Raw genomic sequence first — 17,377 nt, 5'->3', positions numbered from 1 at the left:
TGACACGACCCAGGTACAAACCTGGGATGCCTTGATCAACTGAGCTCAGCCTGCATTCGAGCAATCGCCTTGACTGGCTGAGCCACTTAGGAGCTGCCTAGCAGTTCTTACCAAGAAGAGAGGATGAAAACAGACTACTAACCATTTTTACTAAGATCTATAGCAGCTTCAAGAAGAACCTCTAATTCACCCTTTGGCAAAACTGGAACAACCCAGCGGGGTCTGAGAACAAGAGGAAAAATCAGGGTTATGCAAATGTCAGCACTTGTGTCTTGAAATGAACCAAAAGAAACTGAGTACTGGGGAGACTCGGGGGTCATACCGGTTGATCATGTCATCCAGCTTGGCCAGGTCAGTGTGGGGGAAGGCTGGCTCCTCCTCTTCCTCCAGCTGAGGGTGGCCATCGCCCTGGCCCTGCTCATCGGGTGGGCTCACCGGGGAGTTCTCATTGGAGGAGTTTGGAGAGGACGTCTGCAAACACACGCGGGGACAGCCCTAGTCAGCATCACAACTGAAAACATGTCCCATTAGAAATGCCGTTGGAAAGACAAAATAAAATGAAAACAGCCGCTCAGAACCTTAAGGCAGTGAATTGGCTGCAGCCTCTGAAGCACTTTAAAACAAATTTGCTTAGAAATGGACATTTTTTACCTAGCATTCTCAATCATAACAATTTTGCAAGAATTTCTATACTTCACACAGAGCCCACAATTAAATTCATCGTCATGTTTCCATTTATCACAGTGTGCCTACGCCCAGGGGGATAAGGCTTTACTCAATAGTCTAGATCATTCTAAGACTGCAGAATTGCTTCCTACAACAGTTAACTTGAATGAATGCCAAGTATTTCAGACAGTTTGAACAATGACAACTAAGAATGGACCTAAATAAAACAAGTGTTACAGAAACTAGTTAATCCTATGAGCACAGAAAATGTGATTTCTTCACTACTTCAACCTTGTAAACCACCTTGCAAAGCTACTGCAGACTAAATAGATCACTAGTCTTTTCTTAATGAGGCAAAAATGTAATCCGAGCTATAGCTGCAGTTGACCAATGACAGCTGTAAACCAACAGAATGACAAAAAGAACAACTGACATGCTAATTGATTTTAAATCAATATGAAAAACTAGGTAGAACTAGCCTCTCTAGAGCATAACATACAGTACTTCAAACTACTGTGCTCCACCAGCTAAGAGGCTGGATCAGTGTAGTACTCTGTAGCCAAGGTGCCATCAATCACTATGAGCCTAGTTCCACAGTAACTCCAGACAGTCCTATACAGATCACACCTGGACCTCCTCATCAAGTGGCCAGTTATGGGTTGTCCTGCAAGCTGGTACCACGTTCACTGATGTCTATCAGTCAGTTCTACAGAAATCATTGAACATGAAGCTATTGTTCCTTTTTAAGCAGCAACCCTCTTTCAGAAAATGCATGAAAACTAATGCATGAACAGGAAATGGTCCACCTTCTGCGTTTGCATTTGAAGAATTCCAGTCACAGTGAGCTAATGACATGACCCAGGCTCGAACCTGTGCTCATAAAGTTATACCTGCACTTGAGTAAGGGCTTTTACTGGTTGCACCTATGTAGAGACCCCACCAATGCGTTTTTTAAAAGAAAACGCAGCCATTTAGCTGTATGAAGCATGATTTATGTTTTTATTTTTTTGAAATCTTTCTAATACAAACAACAATCTTCGTATACTCTTTAGCACTTCAGTACCTGCAGTACAGAAAAAAGAAAAATGACAGATTCATACCATTTTGTTGTATTGGTATTAAATGATCTCCCAGTGTGCATAGCTTCTCTCTTCCTAAATAACCAAACGAAGACAAAAGTGATGTGACTTTCTTCCCTGTCACCGGATTCGGAAGCCAAACTGACCCACACTTTCTCCCAGGTACAGCACACTCTGGTAAAGCATTAAATAAAAAAACTGAAGCCCGACCCTAATCCAGTTCAAACAGTACCTTTTCATGACCCAGTCTTATTTTGTGATCCAGATAGGTCAACTGATAAAATCCGCTTATTTTCATCTGCAGCTTTTATATTTTGTACTTGCACTGAAAAGCCCCGATGTCCATGCACACCGGTTCCGAGTACAGAAATTTAAGAGCATATGAAATCCAATGATTTACAAAATAGTTCATTTCGACATCAGGAATCGACTTAAACTAAGCCGCAGACACAAAGTTTCTCAGGTTTTAATCTTTGGGAATTTATTCAGGAATTGAGAATTGATACAGGGATACCATGTCCCATAATCCAATCCATTTAAGGCGCCTCTTCTCCCAAGGGCGTTTATTTGCGAAGTCGTGAACAGGCAGTCAGCCAGCCCCAGGGTATATTTCGTACATCACAGCCGCAAGCTTTTCTACCGACAAGACTGATCAAGCAGATCAATAAAAGGTTCTTTCTATGCTCCCGAATTCATGACCTCCAGCTGGACCAGACCGTGAGGGATGACTACACGGCCGCTCTCCTCCCAACATCACCTGCCGGCCCTTCAGCGAGGTCCGCAGTGCCTGCCGCGGTGCAGCTGCTCTCCCTCTTGCCACCAGTCCTGGAAAGTTGGTTGGACCCCCCCAACCTGGGACAGAGATGGCTCTCAGACAGCTGGCCAAGGACCATGGGGCTCAGCTTGCCCCTCAATTTCCACTTCACCCACCTGGGTGATCCCTAAAACATGTTCACTGTACAACTATCCAGACAGTCAAACTAGCAACCAAGACATTACCCCACGTGCACAAACCTGCAACCTCGATCTGTTATCTCACGCAATAGGACTCATTTCAATCACTGCACTTATTAAGTGCAGCTATTTACTCTCATCTATCAATTTCAAAATAAAAACTTCTACACAATGTTACTTAACTCTACAGATTGAATACAAAGGACTTACAAAAATATTATGATGCCCGAGTAAATAAAGCAACCAAAAACAGAAGGAGACATTGCCAGAATGCTTGAGGAATAAAGAAAGGCTGGCAAAAGTGACAATGCAAACCTCAAAACCATTAGTAATTATGTTGGCATACACAGATAGTGAAGCAGCTCAATCAGTTCTTTGTCTTCAATGTCAAAGCATTTTATGAAACTGTAGGATCTATAATACATAAACACCTGAATTTTCAGAAAAAAAGATTGTCTTTGTTCTTCTGTCTATCAGAGACAGCTTGGGTCTTTGCACCATACTCGTTACACATGCACAAAACCAGATTGGCCGGATTCAAGCTTTTTAAGAAGTTCTAGTTTCTCATATAAACTCGAATGAACTAGGAAACAAAGGCTACAGTCCAAGGGAAAGCTGGAAGAGTGGGACTTAGCAGACCTGAACCTGTTGCCTGTCGGTCAGTGCCTGTGGATCTTGTCCTTTGTTTCCCCAGATCAAAGCATATTAAAAGAAGAGGTTTATTTTCCTGTAGTGCAATAAATGAAAACAACCCTATATCATATCACTCCAAACAACAGGGCCAGATTCCAACAGTGGGTTGTGGGAATATTATGCTGTCTAGACAATACTGTCATGAAGTACCTATACAGTGCTTAGCAGACATCCACATCAAAGCTGTGTACCTTCTGCAGCTTCTGGGAAGATGCAACTACAGAACTTAGGAACTGTGGGGGTGTGGAAATGATGCCTCCTGCCTGGCTGACCTACATAACCAGCTTGATTCTTGTTTAAAATCAATAGGTCCGTTTCCTCAACCACGCAGCTCTCATTCATTCATTCCAATCCGTTCTCTGACAAGGTGTAAAAGCTTGCATCCAGATTATTAGAATGGATGCAGTCAATACTTATGCATATCATTCAATACTCACTTCCCTTCTCCGCAAAAAAAAATGCTGCCTGCTGTAGTGCAGATTTTCTTCTATTCTTCAAAGCAAATACTTGTTTATCACAACCAGAAAGCCACAGACAAACTTGTTTTTCCAACACTTAAGCATTCTTTACATGCACGCTAATAAACACAACAGGTTGCAATTCTATTTATGATTATAATTGCTTGAATGCACATTGTGCAAAAAATTGTGCAGATGTCTGAAACTTAAATGTGAACTCTGTTGTATAAATACATGTTTGAGACAAAATAATTAAAAATACAGGAATCACAACCACCCACAAACAGTTGTTGGTTTTTACCAACCAGATAATGCTACATCAGCTACTATCAGAGCCCCTGATTTAGAAACATGGGGGGGGTCTTCAGTTAGTGGATAGCTTTCCTTCTCAAAGAACAGAAGGCTATCTTCATAAAATACCCCTCAAGTAAACTGTGTTGTGACCTGCTTGTTCAGTATTTATTAATTTATTGGAACTGGTTGTATTTTTAGTCTCTACAGCAACATACAACTGAAAAAAATAACCAAGGATTAAGGCCAAAATTTTGAGAAACAGCATAATATTAGCTTCTATTTTTTTCAATATTTCTTGTCTTGAGCTTTAAGCAGATGCATTAAAAGCATCAAAGTTCCTATTTGCATTGAACCATAAAACAGTGCTAAGAACATCAGCGGAAGAAGGATCTGAAAAAGAAATGCTTCTATTACCCACAGCTGAGAACTGAGTGGTATATTTATCGCAAGTACACTGTAACACTGTTCTTACTTTTTCCCACTACAGAATCCTTGATCTGAACCACATCTATACTCCTCTGGGTTTCTAAGCCTCCTCCCCATAGTGCCTGTGTTGGTCTCTTGATTTAAATACAAAATAGTTTAAATGAGGCAAATGACTCGTGCTGTTGAGGAGGGCCCAATATATTCTGTACATACAGCTATACACAAAGCCAGAAGCTTCTGACAGTTCAACAAAAAAAAACCCCAAATGACCAGTGTTAGTCAATACTTTTTGATAAAGTCTAGTCAACTAAAATAGCAAAAAGCCAAGGTCATTTCAGGCTTCGGTCAATTTTAATCTAGTCGACTAAAACATGACTAGAACCTCTCTTGTTGACTAAAACAACAGATCTTTCATTTTAGTCAGGCAGTTCAATTCAAAACCTTAATATCAAATGCATTAAGGTTTTAGTTTAAGCAATTTTCAGTCTTTGGTATATTAATACAATTTTTTCTATAGAAGTTTGACCATTCTTATTTTAATCCATATAATAATTGTGACAACTTTTTACCTTTAAGTTAAGTAAGGAACAAATGTGTAAAACGGATAAGGAACCTTAACCTTTCCTCTAAGAAAATAAGAACCGTAAACTTATTAAATTTAAAGAAGTAAAAAAAAAACATTAAACAAATCCTGAACATAGTATTTGAAGGACTTGATTCACCCTTCAATGAGTGAACTGAATACAATAGGTACAGCTAAGAGACCATGATCTGTGAAAGACCAAAGAAAATGAACTGGAAATCTGACAATGAATGAGGGAAAACCACAAATGTATGGGACTACCACAGAATAAGACCGTTTCACACTAACTTTACTTTCACTACTGCAATGCCAAAAATGATCATAAAAGTTCTCATTTAACCATCTATTGCATGATTACATGATTTCATATTTTTGCAAGAGCTTTACTTGGGTGGCCTGTCATATATGAAGTACTGCTAGACTCCAGATCTTTTTCTTCGAGCTGAAAACATAACCTAGTACCACTAAAGATATTCCATCGAAGCTACTTGTTTTGTCAACAGGTCCCCAGCAGCAAGCTAGCTAGTTGCTAGAGAATACAATCGTAATAAATTTGAATATAATAGGGACAGGGTACATAATGAGCAATAAAGCCAATATCAGTTAACAAGATTTAACTCTTGGATTCTAATGCTACTCAGCTTAAGTCCATTTAGCAAAACTAGCCTTTTGTTGTTAATCTTTCCCTGGTAAAGTTGCGTTCTTGCAAACGGTCACTGGAGCACAAGAAAGCTTTGTCTCTTTTGGCTTTTCTCTTTATCAAGGTGCTCTCCTTTTCTTAATCTAAGAAGTATAGCGTATAAATCTTATCGTTATCTGGGAGACCAATAAATGAACACACGATGATGGTTTCTGATAAGGGCTGTGGAAATGAGGGAACAATCCCCAGAAAAGACAGAAAGAAAAGACACCAGGTCAGTGCCTGCCAGTTATCACACAGCAGTAGCCCCGAGGCAGCGTGCACTCCATGTGCTGCCAGAGCCCTAACCTTATACCCACTACAGCCGGCTTGCTATTTGCCAGACTGAGGGTAAACGTATGAACAGTGAACCTCAAAGGATGACATTAATATTTCTCCGAATCAAACAAGTATTTTTTGCCGTCATTTAGTCTTCGTTGTTGTGGATTAATTTTCTGAGCGTTTTGCCATGGTTGACTGAAATGAAAAACTGTTGACAAACATTAGCCATAAATTTTGTTGACAAAATTCACGCTGGCTGCCCCCCAACGCAGCCAGCCTATCTAAGCAGAGTCTAAGTTGATGCAGGCATATAGCTGAGTAATTAATGAAAATTAAAATGCAGGCCTTTGTCTACTTTACTCTTTCAGGCATCCAATAAACACGCAAGCACCTTTCCTCTAGCCAATGGATTTGCTTTCATATAGGACCTCTATTTTGCCCATTCCTTCATCCTACAAATACTTCAGATATGCACACGTTAGCGACCAACACAATTTCCCCAAGGGCCCCACAGTCGGCACCAAATCTTTGATACTGTTGTCCTGCCAAATAAGGTTTTTCCCCAGAAGTGGCCAAGTTTCAGTGCTTGAATAAGAACAGGTGGGAATCATCATACTCGCATACAAACTTAACAGCTGTTTTCCCATGTAACACTGAAAGGGATTTAAAAGCCCCTAAATTGTTTTTATTTGCTGTCTGATGCTCTACACTGTCCATTAGTTCAATTACTTGTTTTTGACAACTTCATGGTGAAGTACCAAAAATGTCTGAGTAGTTTCCACTCCTTCACAGTGCTGGATGAAGCCATTACCAAAAACAAAATTCACCAATAGCTTTTCACTATTACTTTTTATTATAAACTCATAATTTAGTTCTGAATTATACATGCATATTCTCATACTTTAGGATTTTTCACACTGTATTCATCATATTCAAATCATTGCATAACTTCCCTCCTCAAACAGCGCAACAATAGACTGTTATTGTTTGACTTGAGAATACAAATAGGTCTCCCAGCGAACTTCACCTAGGATAACTGCTATCTATATACAGCACACAGCTTTTCTCTCAAAATCTCGGAATTCAAATAACTTTATTAGTGTTATAACCGGTCTCCTTTTTGAACCTCCCTTGCTAGGACAGTTTAAACTCCTCTTGATAAACTAAATGGTTTTACCAGATCTGCACCAAGAAGCAACCCCCAATAACAGCAGCGAGATCCACTTCTGGTTTTGTAAGCTGCTGACTTGTGTATAGGCCCGCATCAAGCGCCGGATATTCCAGGCTTGCTAACTTACATATGCCGCTGTTCTATAATCAAATCCTTTACATACCTTTCCGCTTTGTCATAACACCTCATACAAGAGCCTGCATTTGGCAAAAAGACCAACGATGTGTCAGACTCGCACTGCAACTGTAGGGCTACTCTGCTAATGAGGAAAGAACCGAATTTCTTTCTGTGGAGTGTAATAAGGAACCAGTTTCGGCAGAAAACTCCAGGAACCCTGATGACAACTTTCAGATTGGTTTTTGTTTTTTTTTTGTTTTTTTAAAAAAAAGACCGGCCCTGCTTCGAGACTGACCTGGTTTTGTGGGAGAGGAGGCTGGGACTGCCCGTCGGGAGCCTGGCCCTGGCTCTCATTCCCTCCGACCGGAGAGCCACGGGTCGTGGCTGTCATACTCGACACGGGGCAGATCTTTGCAATTTTGTCCGCTTATGTTGTTGTCGTGAGAGAAGAAATTATTGCCTCCTCAACAATGATGGAGAACCAGCATGCGTCTGTAGAAGAAAGCACCACCTGAAGCACAGGATGTTTTGCAGAGACCATTGCATAACCTAGAGGAAGACAAAATGGGAAGAGAAAAGGTCAGTTTCAGACAGGGTCTCAACTGCAGTCTCAAATGAAAACAAAGGGGCTGAAAAATGTAAGTCTTTGCAAAAAAAACAGGGAACAAAACAGGCCACAATTTCTTAAAATTTATTTTGCAAAGTAAACAAGATACTTAAACTTTCAATATCAATGTTATATACCACATCATTAGGAAAATGCAATAAATCAACCTGATTATCTTTATTGACATGGATCACCTGATAAGTTTGTATTCCACGTTTGTCCTTGCCTCAGGAAGCTCATACCTATAAATACTGCTCTACAGTGTGCTCTACTGTGCCCTCCTTCTGCAGGAGAGAGGAGAATGAGCAAGATGCAGATGGAAATACCTGCATTGTCATTGCTGGGCAGGGGAACTGTGAAAGCTTAATGGAATATTCAGAATGTCAAAGGGACTGCACAGGCCCAGAAACAAAAGGAGGAAATTCCCTTTGCAAATAAGTCCCTAATCCCCACTGCCAAGAAGTCTGTAACACCACATACATGATCGCCTGAACTTCAACTTTGCAAAAGAAAAAAATCCCACCCATCTTCACAGGTGTGAGAGACAATCCATGTCTCTCAATTCTCAGGAAACAGACCCAGTAGATCCCCAGTGTCGCATTAACCAAAATTTCATCATTTTAAAGTCGAACGGTGATCAACATGCTTGGAGATGAGAAATTACTTTAAACTAAGCAGGAATTTGTAAACCCAAAGTGGAATTTAGCCAAGGCAGCCTAAAGCTCAGGAACAGAGTCATGGGAAACTGAATGGCCAAGTAGCCAGGACCTCAGTTTAGTGTCCCATCCAAAGGACATTCAAACCTCCTATGGCACCTTCTATAGCAGTGTCCTTGGTGACCATTTTGGGGAATTAGAATTTAAAGGTTTCAAACGAGAGAGAGAGATCAAAGACATTTGGGCTTTGATCTTGCTGGTTTGGTTGTTAGTAGTTAACTGGTCCAAAGATCTCATCCAGCCAGTTCGTGAAAGAAGCCAGGGTATCAGCCTCCAAAATCAAGGCTTTCCGTGTGGTTTCCTCAGGTTTGTATTTCACTGTTCATTCTGAAATTTCCAATCACTGCATAAGAACTTCTGATCCAGAGGGAAGAGCACCACCTACAGGTCTGAGAACACCCTTATTTTTCAGGGGTCGCCTATGCCATGGATGACCAGGACCAACACCGCTTAGCAAGAAATCCATTTTATAGAAGATATATTAAACATTTACCCCATGTTATGTTTATTAGAATTTGTGGGGAAAAAATGCCAAATCAAAAAGTTCAATTTAGGTCATTCGAGTGGGTAATGGAAGAAACCATAAAAGTTTTTGGTCTAGCAACATCTTTTAAATAACAGAACAAACCTAGTGAAGCTCAAATGTTGAAGAAATATGCCCCCAAAGGCAAGTTTTCAGAACTGTCCAATTCAACATATTAGACACCAATAGATTTTCAACTCCATCTTGTACCGATGACAGGTGAATTGCTTGAGGAGCATGCTCTCTTATACCTGAGGCCAATTTCAGCCATTTGGCAGAAAAACCAACAACAGTGCAATCTTCTTCACTTTAGATCAGCACTAGAAATGCAATGTAGCACAGAATTCCTGGCTAACAGCTTTAAGAAACTTAAGAAAATATGAGTGGCTCTTCTCATGAGTGCTATGTAACCATTCAACTTATCAAATGCAACCAGCAAAAAAAAGGTTTTTATACATATGCTTCAGGATAAACAATTCAGACACTTCTGTTAATACAGGTACAGCACTCCAGTCACTATTATTCCTCAAGTCAGGGAACATAAAACAAGGGACACCAAGATTAGGACCAGCAGGGAAGGCATTAAAAACCATTTGAAGTTAAAAGCAACACAAACACTTATTTTTCCTCATTATGACACAATGTTCTCTATCAAAACCAGCTTTAAATGCATTTGCATTTTTAAAGACCGATGCAGTGCTGTTATAAAATAAATATTACCCATTAAAAACCACAGAACAGTTTCCTCTTTGGACTGTGATCCCCTTAAGGTACCTATGTAATGTTATTCTCGCGTTTTTATCAACCAGACTCTGCACTGAACAGAAAAGAATAATCAATTCCCTTGTTAAGGAAAATTTTGTCAGCAAGCTGCTTCTCCCGGAGAGACTCCCAGCAAGCAGAAGCCTGTCCAAGAAGTCAAGGAAGCAGTCATTTGCTCCATGGCCAGGAGGAAAGGGACAACACACACTAGCTGAATCAGCAACCACTATGGTATACGTTGCTAATCACACAAAAAGCATCTAGCTTACTGTGCCTAAATATGCTAGATGTTTGTTTGCCAAAATCTAGCATCATTTACTGAAAACCTTACTCCGGCTTTTAGTCTTCTTTCAGTTCTGAGCAACGTCAATATCATGATTCCGAAAGCAATGCACATTTGGTGTGGAAATATTATGCAGGGATTCGGGTGGCCTTGTCTATACACAGTACAACTGGTCATTCACATCAAAGTCCACCAAGTTACTGATCACCTAACAGGGGAGTAAGTTTCAATGTGAAATTACAGTGCAGCCCAATTCACTTTTGTCCACCTCACTACCAATCCACACATGGTTAGAAAAACACCCCTGACAGATATGGCTGGGGTTGCTGTGTTTAAACACAATCAGAAGATGGGACAGGGCAACTTAACTTTAACAAAAAAAAATCAACACTGGCCTTCTAAGAGCTCCTTTACACCTATTTGCTTCATACAAACCAATATCATAGAGTTTAGATAGGCAAAAACGTCTCACAGCCTCCCATCTCTTAGCTGGACAGTAAGCAGTGAACATCTTGTCAAGAAAAACAGTGGAGCTGGAAAAGCAAATGAGCCACCTTTAGGCCCAGCACATGATAAAATCACTTAAAAAGCACTTCACTTCAATAACTATAACTCAGTGAAATGCTCTTAAACGTGATGAATGTTTCTCATAAAAGTAACAAAAATGAATTTCAGTAGAGAAACCTCTGAAATCAGTGATGACCACTTTTTACCACAATTAGGTGTATATCACAATACAGTCACACAACATCCGGGCATTGATTGCTTAATCTTTAATAAGACGTGGGTGGTAAAGGAAGGACTACAGTTAAAAAAACTAAAACAAAATTAAACAGGAAAACATTTCACCGCAAATATCAAGCATGACACATACATTTATATCTGGAAAAGGGAAGAGAAACTAGTATGATGGAAGACACCCTGGTGTGTGCTCAGTAGCAACCTAACTGAGCCATAAAAACTGGAAGCCTTTCAAAAACCATGGAGATGTAGATTTCCACAGCAGAGCTAAATTCCATCCTCACTTGCACAATGGAACAGGAGACCTTGCACTGTGCCGGTCCCCTATCACACCACAGACTGCAACTGGTCCCCTCCTTTTGAAAGCTCGGGTCTGAAAACTGGTATAAGCAGAAATCTTCATTCGAGGTGGTCTTCATGGATGATGGCAGCTGCCATCACTCATTCAGAAAGATCCATTAACAATCAGAGAAAATAACCAGGATGGAGCCACCTGGAAAGGCTGCCATCGAATGTCAAAGGGACTTCAACACATTTCCTCCCAGCTAAGCCAAACCTTTCCATGGCTGATCAGTGCCCGGTGGAAAGCTCCAGGAAAGTTTTAAGTCCCGCACATAGAACCTCATCATAGACGGCTCTGTGCTATAGCTCAGGGTGACTCCAGATTTGAGTCTGGCCATTTTAATGGGCAGAAAATCAGAGAGCAGCAGTCCTCTTTTGTGCTCAAACACCAGCTTTATTTTTCTTTTCTGGTAATTTACATCTGGTTCTTTTTTCTTTGAAGATCAGCAATTTCTATCTTAATCTGAAATGTTCCACAAAACCACAACACAAGCCAAAATATCATACAAGGCCTTTTGTTACCTAATATGCAGGTGAATATTTCCGTGAATGGAGTTTAATAAACATCTAGTCTAAATAACAGAACATTTATAGCAACCTAGCGTTCCCCATACATCTAAGACATCACAATATTGTGAAAATGTTCAATTTTACTATTTTCTGGCAGAACCGGCATCAGCGATCTTGATCTGTACAACGCAAAGTAACACAAACCAACCTGAAACAAAACATTACAGCACTGCCAGCTATACTATACCTACAGCTCTGGTCTGAATGATGTGAACAACTACGACCTAACTTTATTAGATTTCTTGTTGCAAATACTACAAAAACACAGCTGAGACTTCTTTGTGCTCCAGGATACCTGTATATCAAATGTTCAACACAGCAGAACAAATGCTCTCTTCAGACAGCGGATCCATTTCACAAGTATTTTTAATATTATAAGATTTCTTAGCTGTTGCACAAAATAATACCAATCTTTATTGTGTGTGGTTCATTCAACACATTACCATCTCTAGACACAGCCCTGGTATTATGCTTTCTGGCTATTTGAAAGAATGCAAGATAGTATAGTATTTTCATACGAGAACCAAAAACCATGTAATACCCCACACAGCTCATCTTGCCATACTTTTTAACTGCCGACGTTTCCTCGCATAGAAAAGAGCTCCTCACCCCTGGATGGTGAAGGACACCCGCGTGCTCAAATTCAGACACAAGCTTAATTTCACTTTCACATGCTGTTCAACTGCCCCCAACGGAAAAGCAACAATATCTCTAATCCCACTGACGATCCTTCGGCACTGAACCAAATACACCCTCTTAGTGTGACATACCCTTCATAACCAAGGTGAAGGAACACCAGCCATCGTCACCTCATACACAACTTAGAACTATAATTCCCCATGCATTTCAGACAAGACAAACGTTTCGCATGCTATAAAAATATTATATAGGTGGCATAACAATCAAGTACAGAACAACAGAATTTTTTCCAATGTGAAACTGTTTTCCAGACAAGTTATATTCAAAAGCACAAACTTACAGACTCCCACATACAAAAAAATCAAATTGATAAATATATTTTTAGGTGACTTACACCACACCTTTCTCTGATTATGTCCCGTGTCACAACCGTAAAGTTTGAGGCGACACGAGATAATTGCTCAGTTAGGGTGAAAATGGCATTAAAGAGTTTCATCAATGCACTGCTTAGAACTGCTGGCTACAACAATGGATGGAGGATATGGGAAACACTTGTGGTCACTTCACATGCGCAGAAATAGGCAGAGACTGCCAAGGGTACAGCCTCTTTCCAAAGTGGCTTTTCACTTTTCTCCCCATAGCCCAACATCTTCGAGCCATTGATGGCGATTTGACATTTACCTCAAAATATGGCCAAAGGAAAGTTCTATAAAACCCTGAAAAAATTCCCATTTTCATTGGGGGTGTTTTGTGTGAATGCCATTCATTACACTCACATTTATAACTACTTGCCAACGTATTTTATTGCAATATCACAAAAGCAAAAATACCATAGTACATTTGTCCATTTGAGATGTCAAATGGACAAATTCTAAAATGCCTGAAAGTTAAAGTTTAAGATCCAGTCAAAAGCTTCCATCAGTGTTATAAAAGTTTTTAAACAATTACCTGGTAGTTTACATGGAAATATTACATGAAAGAGGAATTGTAATATTACTTCTACAACAACAGAAATGCCATCAACAAGAAATGCAAATTCAAAATTATAACTTGATTCATGTAGAACTACAAAGCACTGCCCCCCATTACCTTCCAAAGGAATCAAAAGGGGGGAGGGAAATCGTTTCTTACTCTCACTGTGGCTACAGGGCTTGTAACTGCAATACGGCTGCAAGGAACGTGGAACGTGAAAAATGTTCCACCTGATCTGGAATGTGGCTATTCCAAACTGGCAGTACTACATTTAACAGAAAATGGAGCTGTAACAGGACATCACCAAGGACAGGTCTTCAAAGCCAAATCTGTAGGGAGGAAAGGAACTTGAACGAAACTCCTTCACTTGCCATATGGGGCTGGTACCAGACAGCAGTGCAGGATGAGCACACTGGCGCCCCAAAGACCGCGGCAGGTGGCAAATTACAGGACGATAGCTTTGTTCGTCCAGACAAAGGATGGCAGCGTATTTGCACGTCACCTTCTTTGTTATCCTTTGGAAAGTCATATGCTGCCTTTGATATTTAGACACACCAGGAGAATGTACATCCAGCCAGGGATGCCGTCGTCTTGTTTTCTTTATACCTTAGGTGCAGATTAATCATTTGTTCCCAGACTCCGAGGCCCAAGGAACCCTTTCTGACTCGCCTCGCTAAAGGCTTTTTGAGCAGTTTCTCAGAAATGCAGAATCCTTGGTTTACAACTAGTTTAGTACACTAAACCATCGAGCCACGCTAGAAGTAACACTGCACTGAAAAGAACACTTCATAATGCAATCGGGTTGTAACAGGAATCTCAACACATTATACAGTTAAATAAAATACAGAATACAAACAATGGTTTGTTTTCTCATGCAGACATGAACAACTGTAATTCTAGAATACAATGCATGAAGGGTAAAAGATGTAGCAAGAGAAAAAACCCTAATGGACAGGCATTTTGTTTTCATGGTTTAAATGGACGGAGAGATGTGACATGCATACTGGACATTGGGACACCCCAGCTGCTGAGGTAATTCATCTCTCTTTCGTAAATTAGGGACTGTATCCAATAACAGACAGTAAACATGCTCTCTCCATTGGTTACCCCTGCATAGAATCAGTAACCTGAAATTCATGAACTCGCATTTAACTCTTTTTTTGGGGGGGTGGGGGGTGGGGGGGGGGATAATTTCCTAGTTTAACAAGGAGTAAAATTAAGGCATTGAGGGGGGGATATATAAGCATAACTCATTTTACCATAAGCAGTTAAGAAATGAACATGCAATACTTGTAATAAACAGAACAATAAAACCACAAAATCTCAGTTATTTGCAAGTGCACAGAACACAGCTCTGCACCGCTATCAGGAATTAGCCGGCCGAGATTCAACTGCTGATTGAATTGACAATTTCTATCCATATCATGGTCTTTATTTGAAAAATAAAACCCAGAACCCCTTTAAGGTTTCTGTATCCAACTCTGCAAACAAATAAAAAATACAAGTACACAAATTCTTAAAAACAAACAAGATCTGACAGGAAAATCAAAACAGGAAACAAAATGAGTAAGAAAGGCCAGTGCCATCAACCAGTGCCTCTAACAACGGACGCAAGCAACTCTGAGAAGCCAGGCAGGGCTCTCGCGTCCGGAGATCTGAGTAGTTGAACTCCTTTAACCCCCAGAATAAAAATGTCCCTGAACTATCATTTTATCTCTTTCTCTCAAAACCAAAATATTTCCCCTTAGTCAGAAGGGCTAAGCCAAGCCATTTCTTGTTCCACTGTGGGAAAAGGGCCAAAACTGTTCCAGCAACTAGCATCTCACTTCCCCTCTCCTCACCACCTACTCTTCTCCATCTCGAAGACTCTCCAGAGACTGGCAGTCGCCTAAGCCCTTAGCAGCAAGCCCACAACTGAAATCGCCACAAAGCCAGTCCTGAAACGCAAGCAAAATTTTTTGCTTTTAAACAAGTTTAAGGAAAAACAAATGACAATCATTTACAAATTATAACTGATGTAAACTACAGGTTCTTATTAAAATTATGGGGTAAAAGTGTCAAAATACAGATGAAACACTGATGTGCTCTTCATTAGGCTAAACCTACATTAAAACAAAGACATACAGCTGAGACCTCATACCACTCAAATAATGCAGCAAATCAGAACCTGACCCAAATGACAGCAACCCGAGAATGAAGGAGGTCAATTTTAACAACCCAAGGAATGTCAACAATGGATATTTTTACAATGCCTGGCTAGGGAAGGTTATCAATTAGCTACGCATACAGCTTAGGGTCACGTAAACAAGACTTTGCAGAAAGACATTTTGGAATTTTAATGTGGCCAGTGTGTAACGATTATACTTGAGGTGCAGAGGACCACCACTGCAAACCAGCTGGAAATTTGTCAATTCAATCAAGTGGTTTCCGCATGGTTCCAGGATTCAGGGCCTTTTTTTGCATGGCATGTTGAAATACATTATATTTAGATATTTAATTGATGTTATGAACCATATCCAAACCAATTAGCAAGCAAAATACATACAATAAGCCAAGCATGTAGTTATGATCCATGACCTTCATATGAAACAGTGTCAGCATTACCTTCTTTAAGTAAAAGCCAACGCTACAGGTTTTGATTATGAATTGAATGCTTCCCAAAGACTGATTATTTCATGTTAACACGACATTGTGTCCCCCACAGTCACTCTGACTATTCACTATGGGCCCTACTCAACTCATGGCCATGAAATCCAGCTGAACAACTTACTCAAAACATCAAATCAATGACAAACCCCATCACTATTTGCTTTCAGGCGGTGTGACAGTAGTCTTGTGGTGGAGGAAACTGGGGGCATTGCACTCTGCCTGTGATTTAGGGGGTCTTAATTGCTTGGAAACACCACTGAGAATAAGACGCCCAAATTAGATCTCCATGTTCTTAAGTACATTAATTTATGCACCATATTACATGAAAACATTTGCAAACCAAAGTCAGCATGCTGATAGTGACGGTCTCTTTTGTAAAGCCCCAATGAACACCAGCATTCATGCTTACAAAAAAACACGGATCAAGGAGCGGTTATAGTTTTGGAAGGTGGTGGAGGACAGAATATCATACTGTGCAAAGATACTCTGGCACTGTCTGGAAACACGACTGAACTTAAAGAAAACAGTCTAAACACAGACAGCGAACACTCACAATAGACACAGAACAACAAACGATACTGCTGCAGGATGCTCACTGCCCACTCCAGCCTGACTTGAGCAGCATTCTCACCCATCAGAATCCATGATATTCACACATTATCAAGTATTATGACCATGAAATGCTTTTTAAAAAAAACTATGAAAGAGAGATCTAATAATGATTGGGCAGTGTTGTTCAGATTGCCAGGAAGTGTGACACAAGAGCTTGAAAGTGTTAAATGTAAGAACTAAACAAGCAAATCCAATAGTCTCTGAAAACTTCAATAAAGTTCTGATGTCTAGAGCATGTATGACTACATCTCTTAAAATGGGCTATTTTTTTCCCTGAAACAGAGAGCTTTAGCTTTATGGCAGCAGGTGTGAACACAGTCACTTGATGCACTATTCAAAACCTAGCTCAATTTGGCTGAGGCACTGCGCCTGTCCTGGCCACAGCCAACCTCATAAACTGCTGCCCCCTAATCAATTCCTGACAAACTGACATAGATGGGCCTTTGAATTTGACTGATGCTGTCTTTACCAGCAAAATACCTATGCAGTACAGCCACTAGATATGGCCTGCAGTTTACCCATCTATTATCAAATAGATTAAATTAAATCACATTAAAAA

General features: G+C 40.2%; 1 protein-coding gene across 6 annotated transcripts in view; it reads right to left on the bottom strand.

The window, feature by feature from the left end:
- The window catches only part of usp9 (ubiquitin specific peptidase 9), a 60,124-nt gene that overhangs the window by 38,604 nt on the left and 4,143 nt on the right, over positions 1-17,377 (bottom strand). For all 6 annotated transcript variants that reach the window (XM_088605092.1, XM_088605103.1, XM_088605056.1 and 3 more), the window contains exons 2-4: positions 7,698-7,951; positions 323-471; positions 143-222 (exon numbers count right to left, since the gene is read on the bottom strand). In XM_088605092.1, the coding sequence (XP_088461218.1) occupies positions 143-222; positions 323-471; positions 7,698-7,793 (325 nt within the window). In that variant the 5' untranslated portion in view covers positions 7,794-7,951. The remainder of the gene's footprint in view (positions 1-142; positions 223-322; positions 472-7,697; positions 7,952-17,377) is intronic.

The sequence above is a fragment of the Lepisosteus platostomus genome, chromosome 2, assembly GCF_059453375.1.
Source record: "Lepisosteus platostomus isolate fLepPlt1 chromosome 2, fLepPlt1.hap1, whole genome shotgun sequence".
In the NCBI taxonomy this organism is placed as follows: Eukaryota; Metazoa; Chordata; class Actinopteri; order Semionotiformes; family Lepisosteidae; genus Lepisosteus; species Lepisosteus platostomus.
Note: the sequence above shows the minus strand (reverse complement) of the source record. Positions and strands in the feature narration are given on the sequence as shown.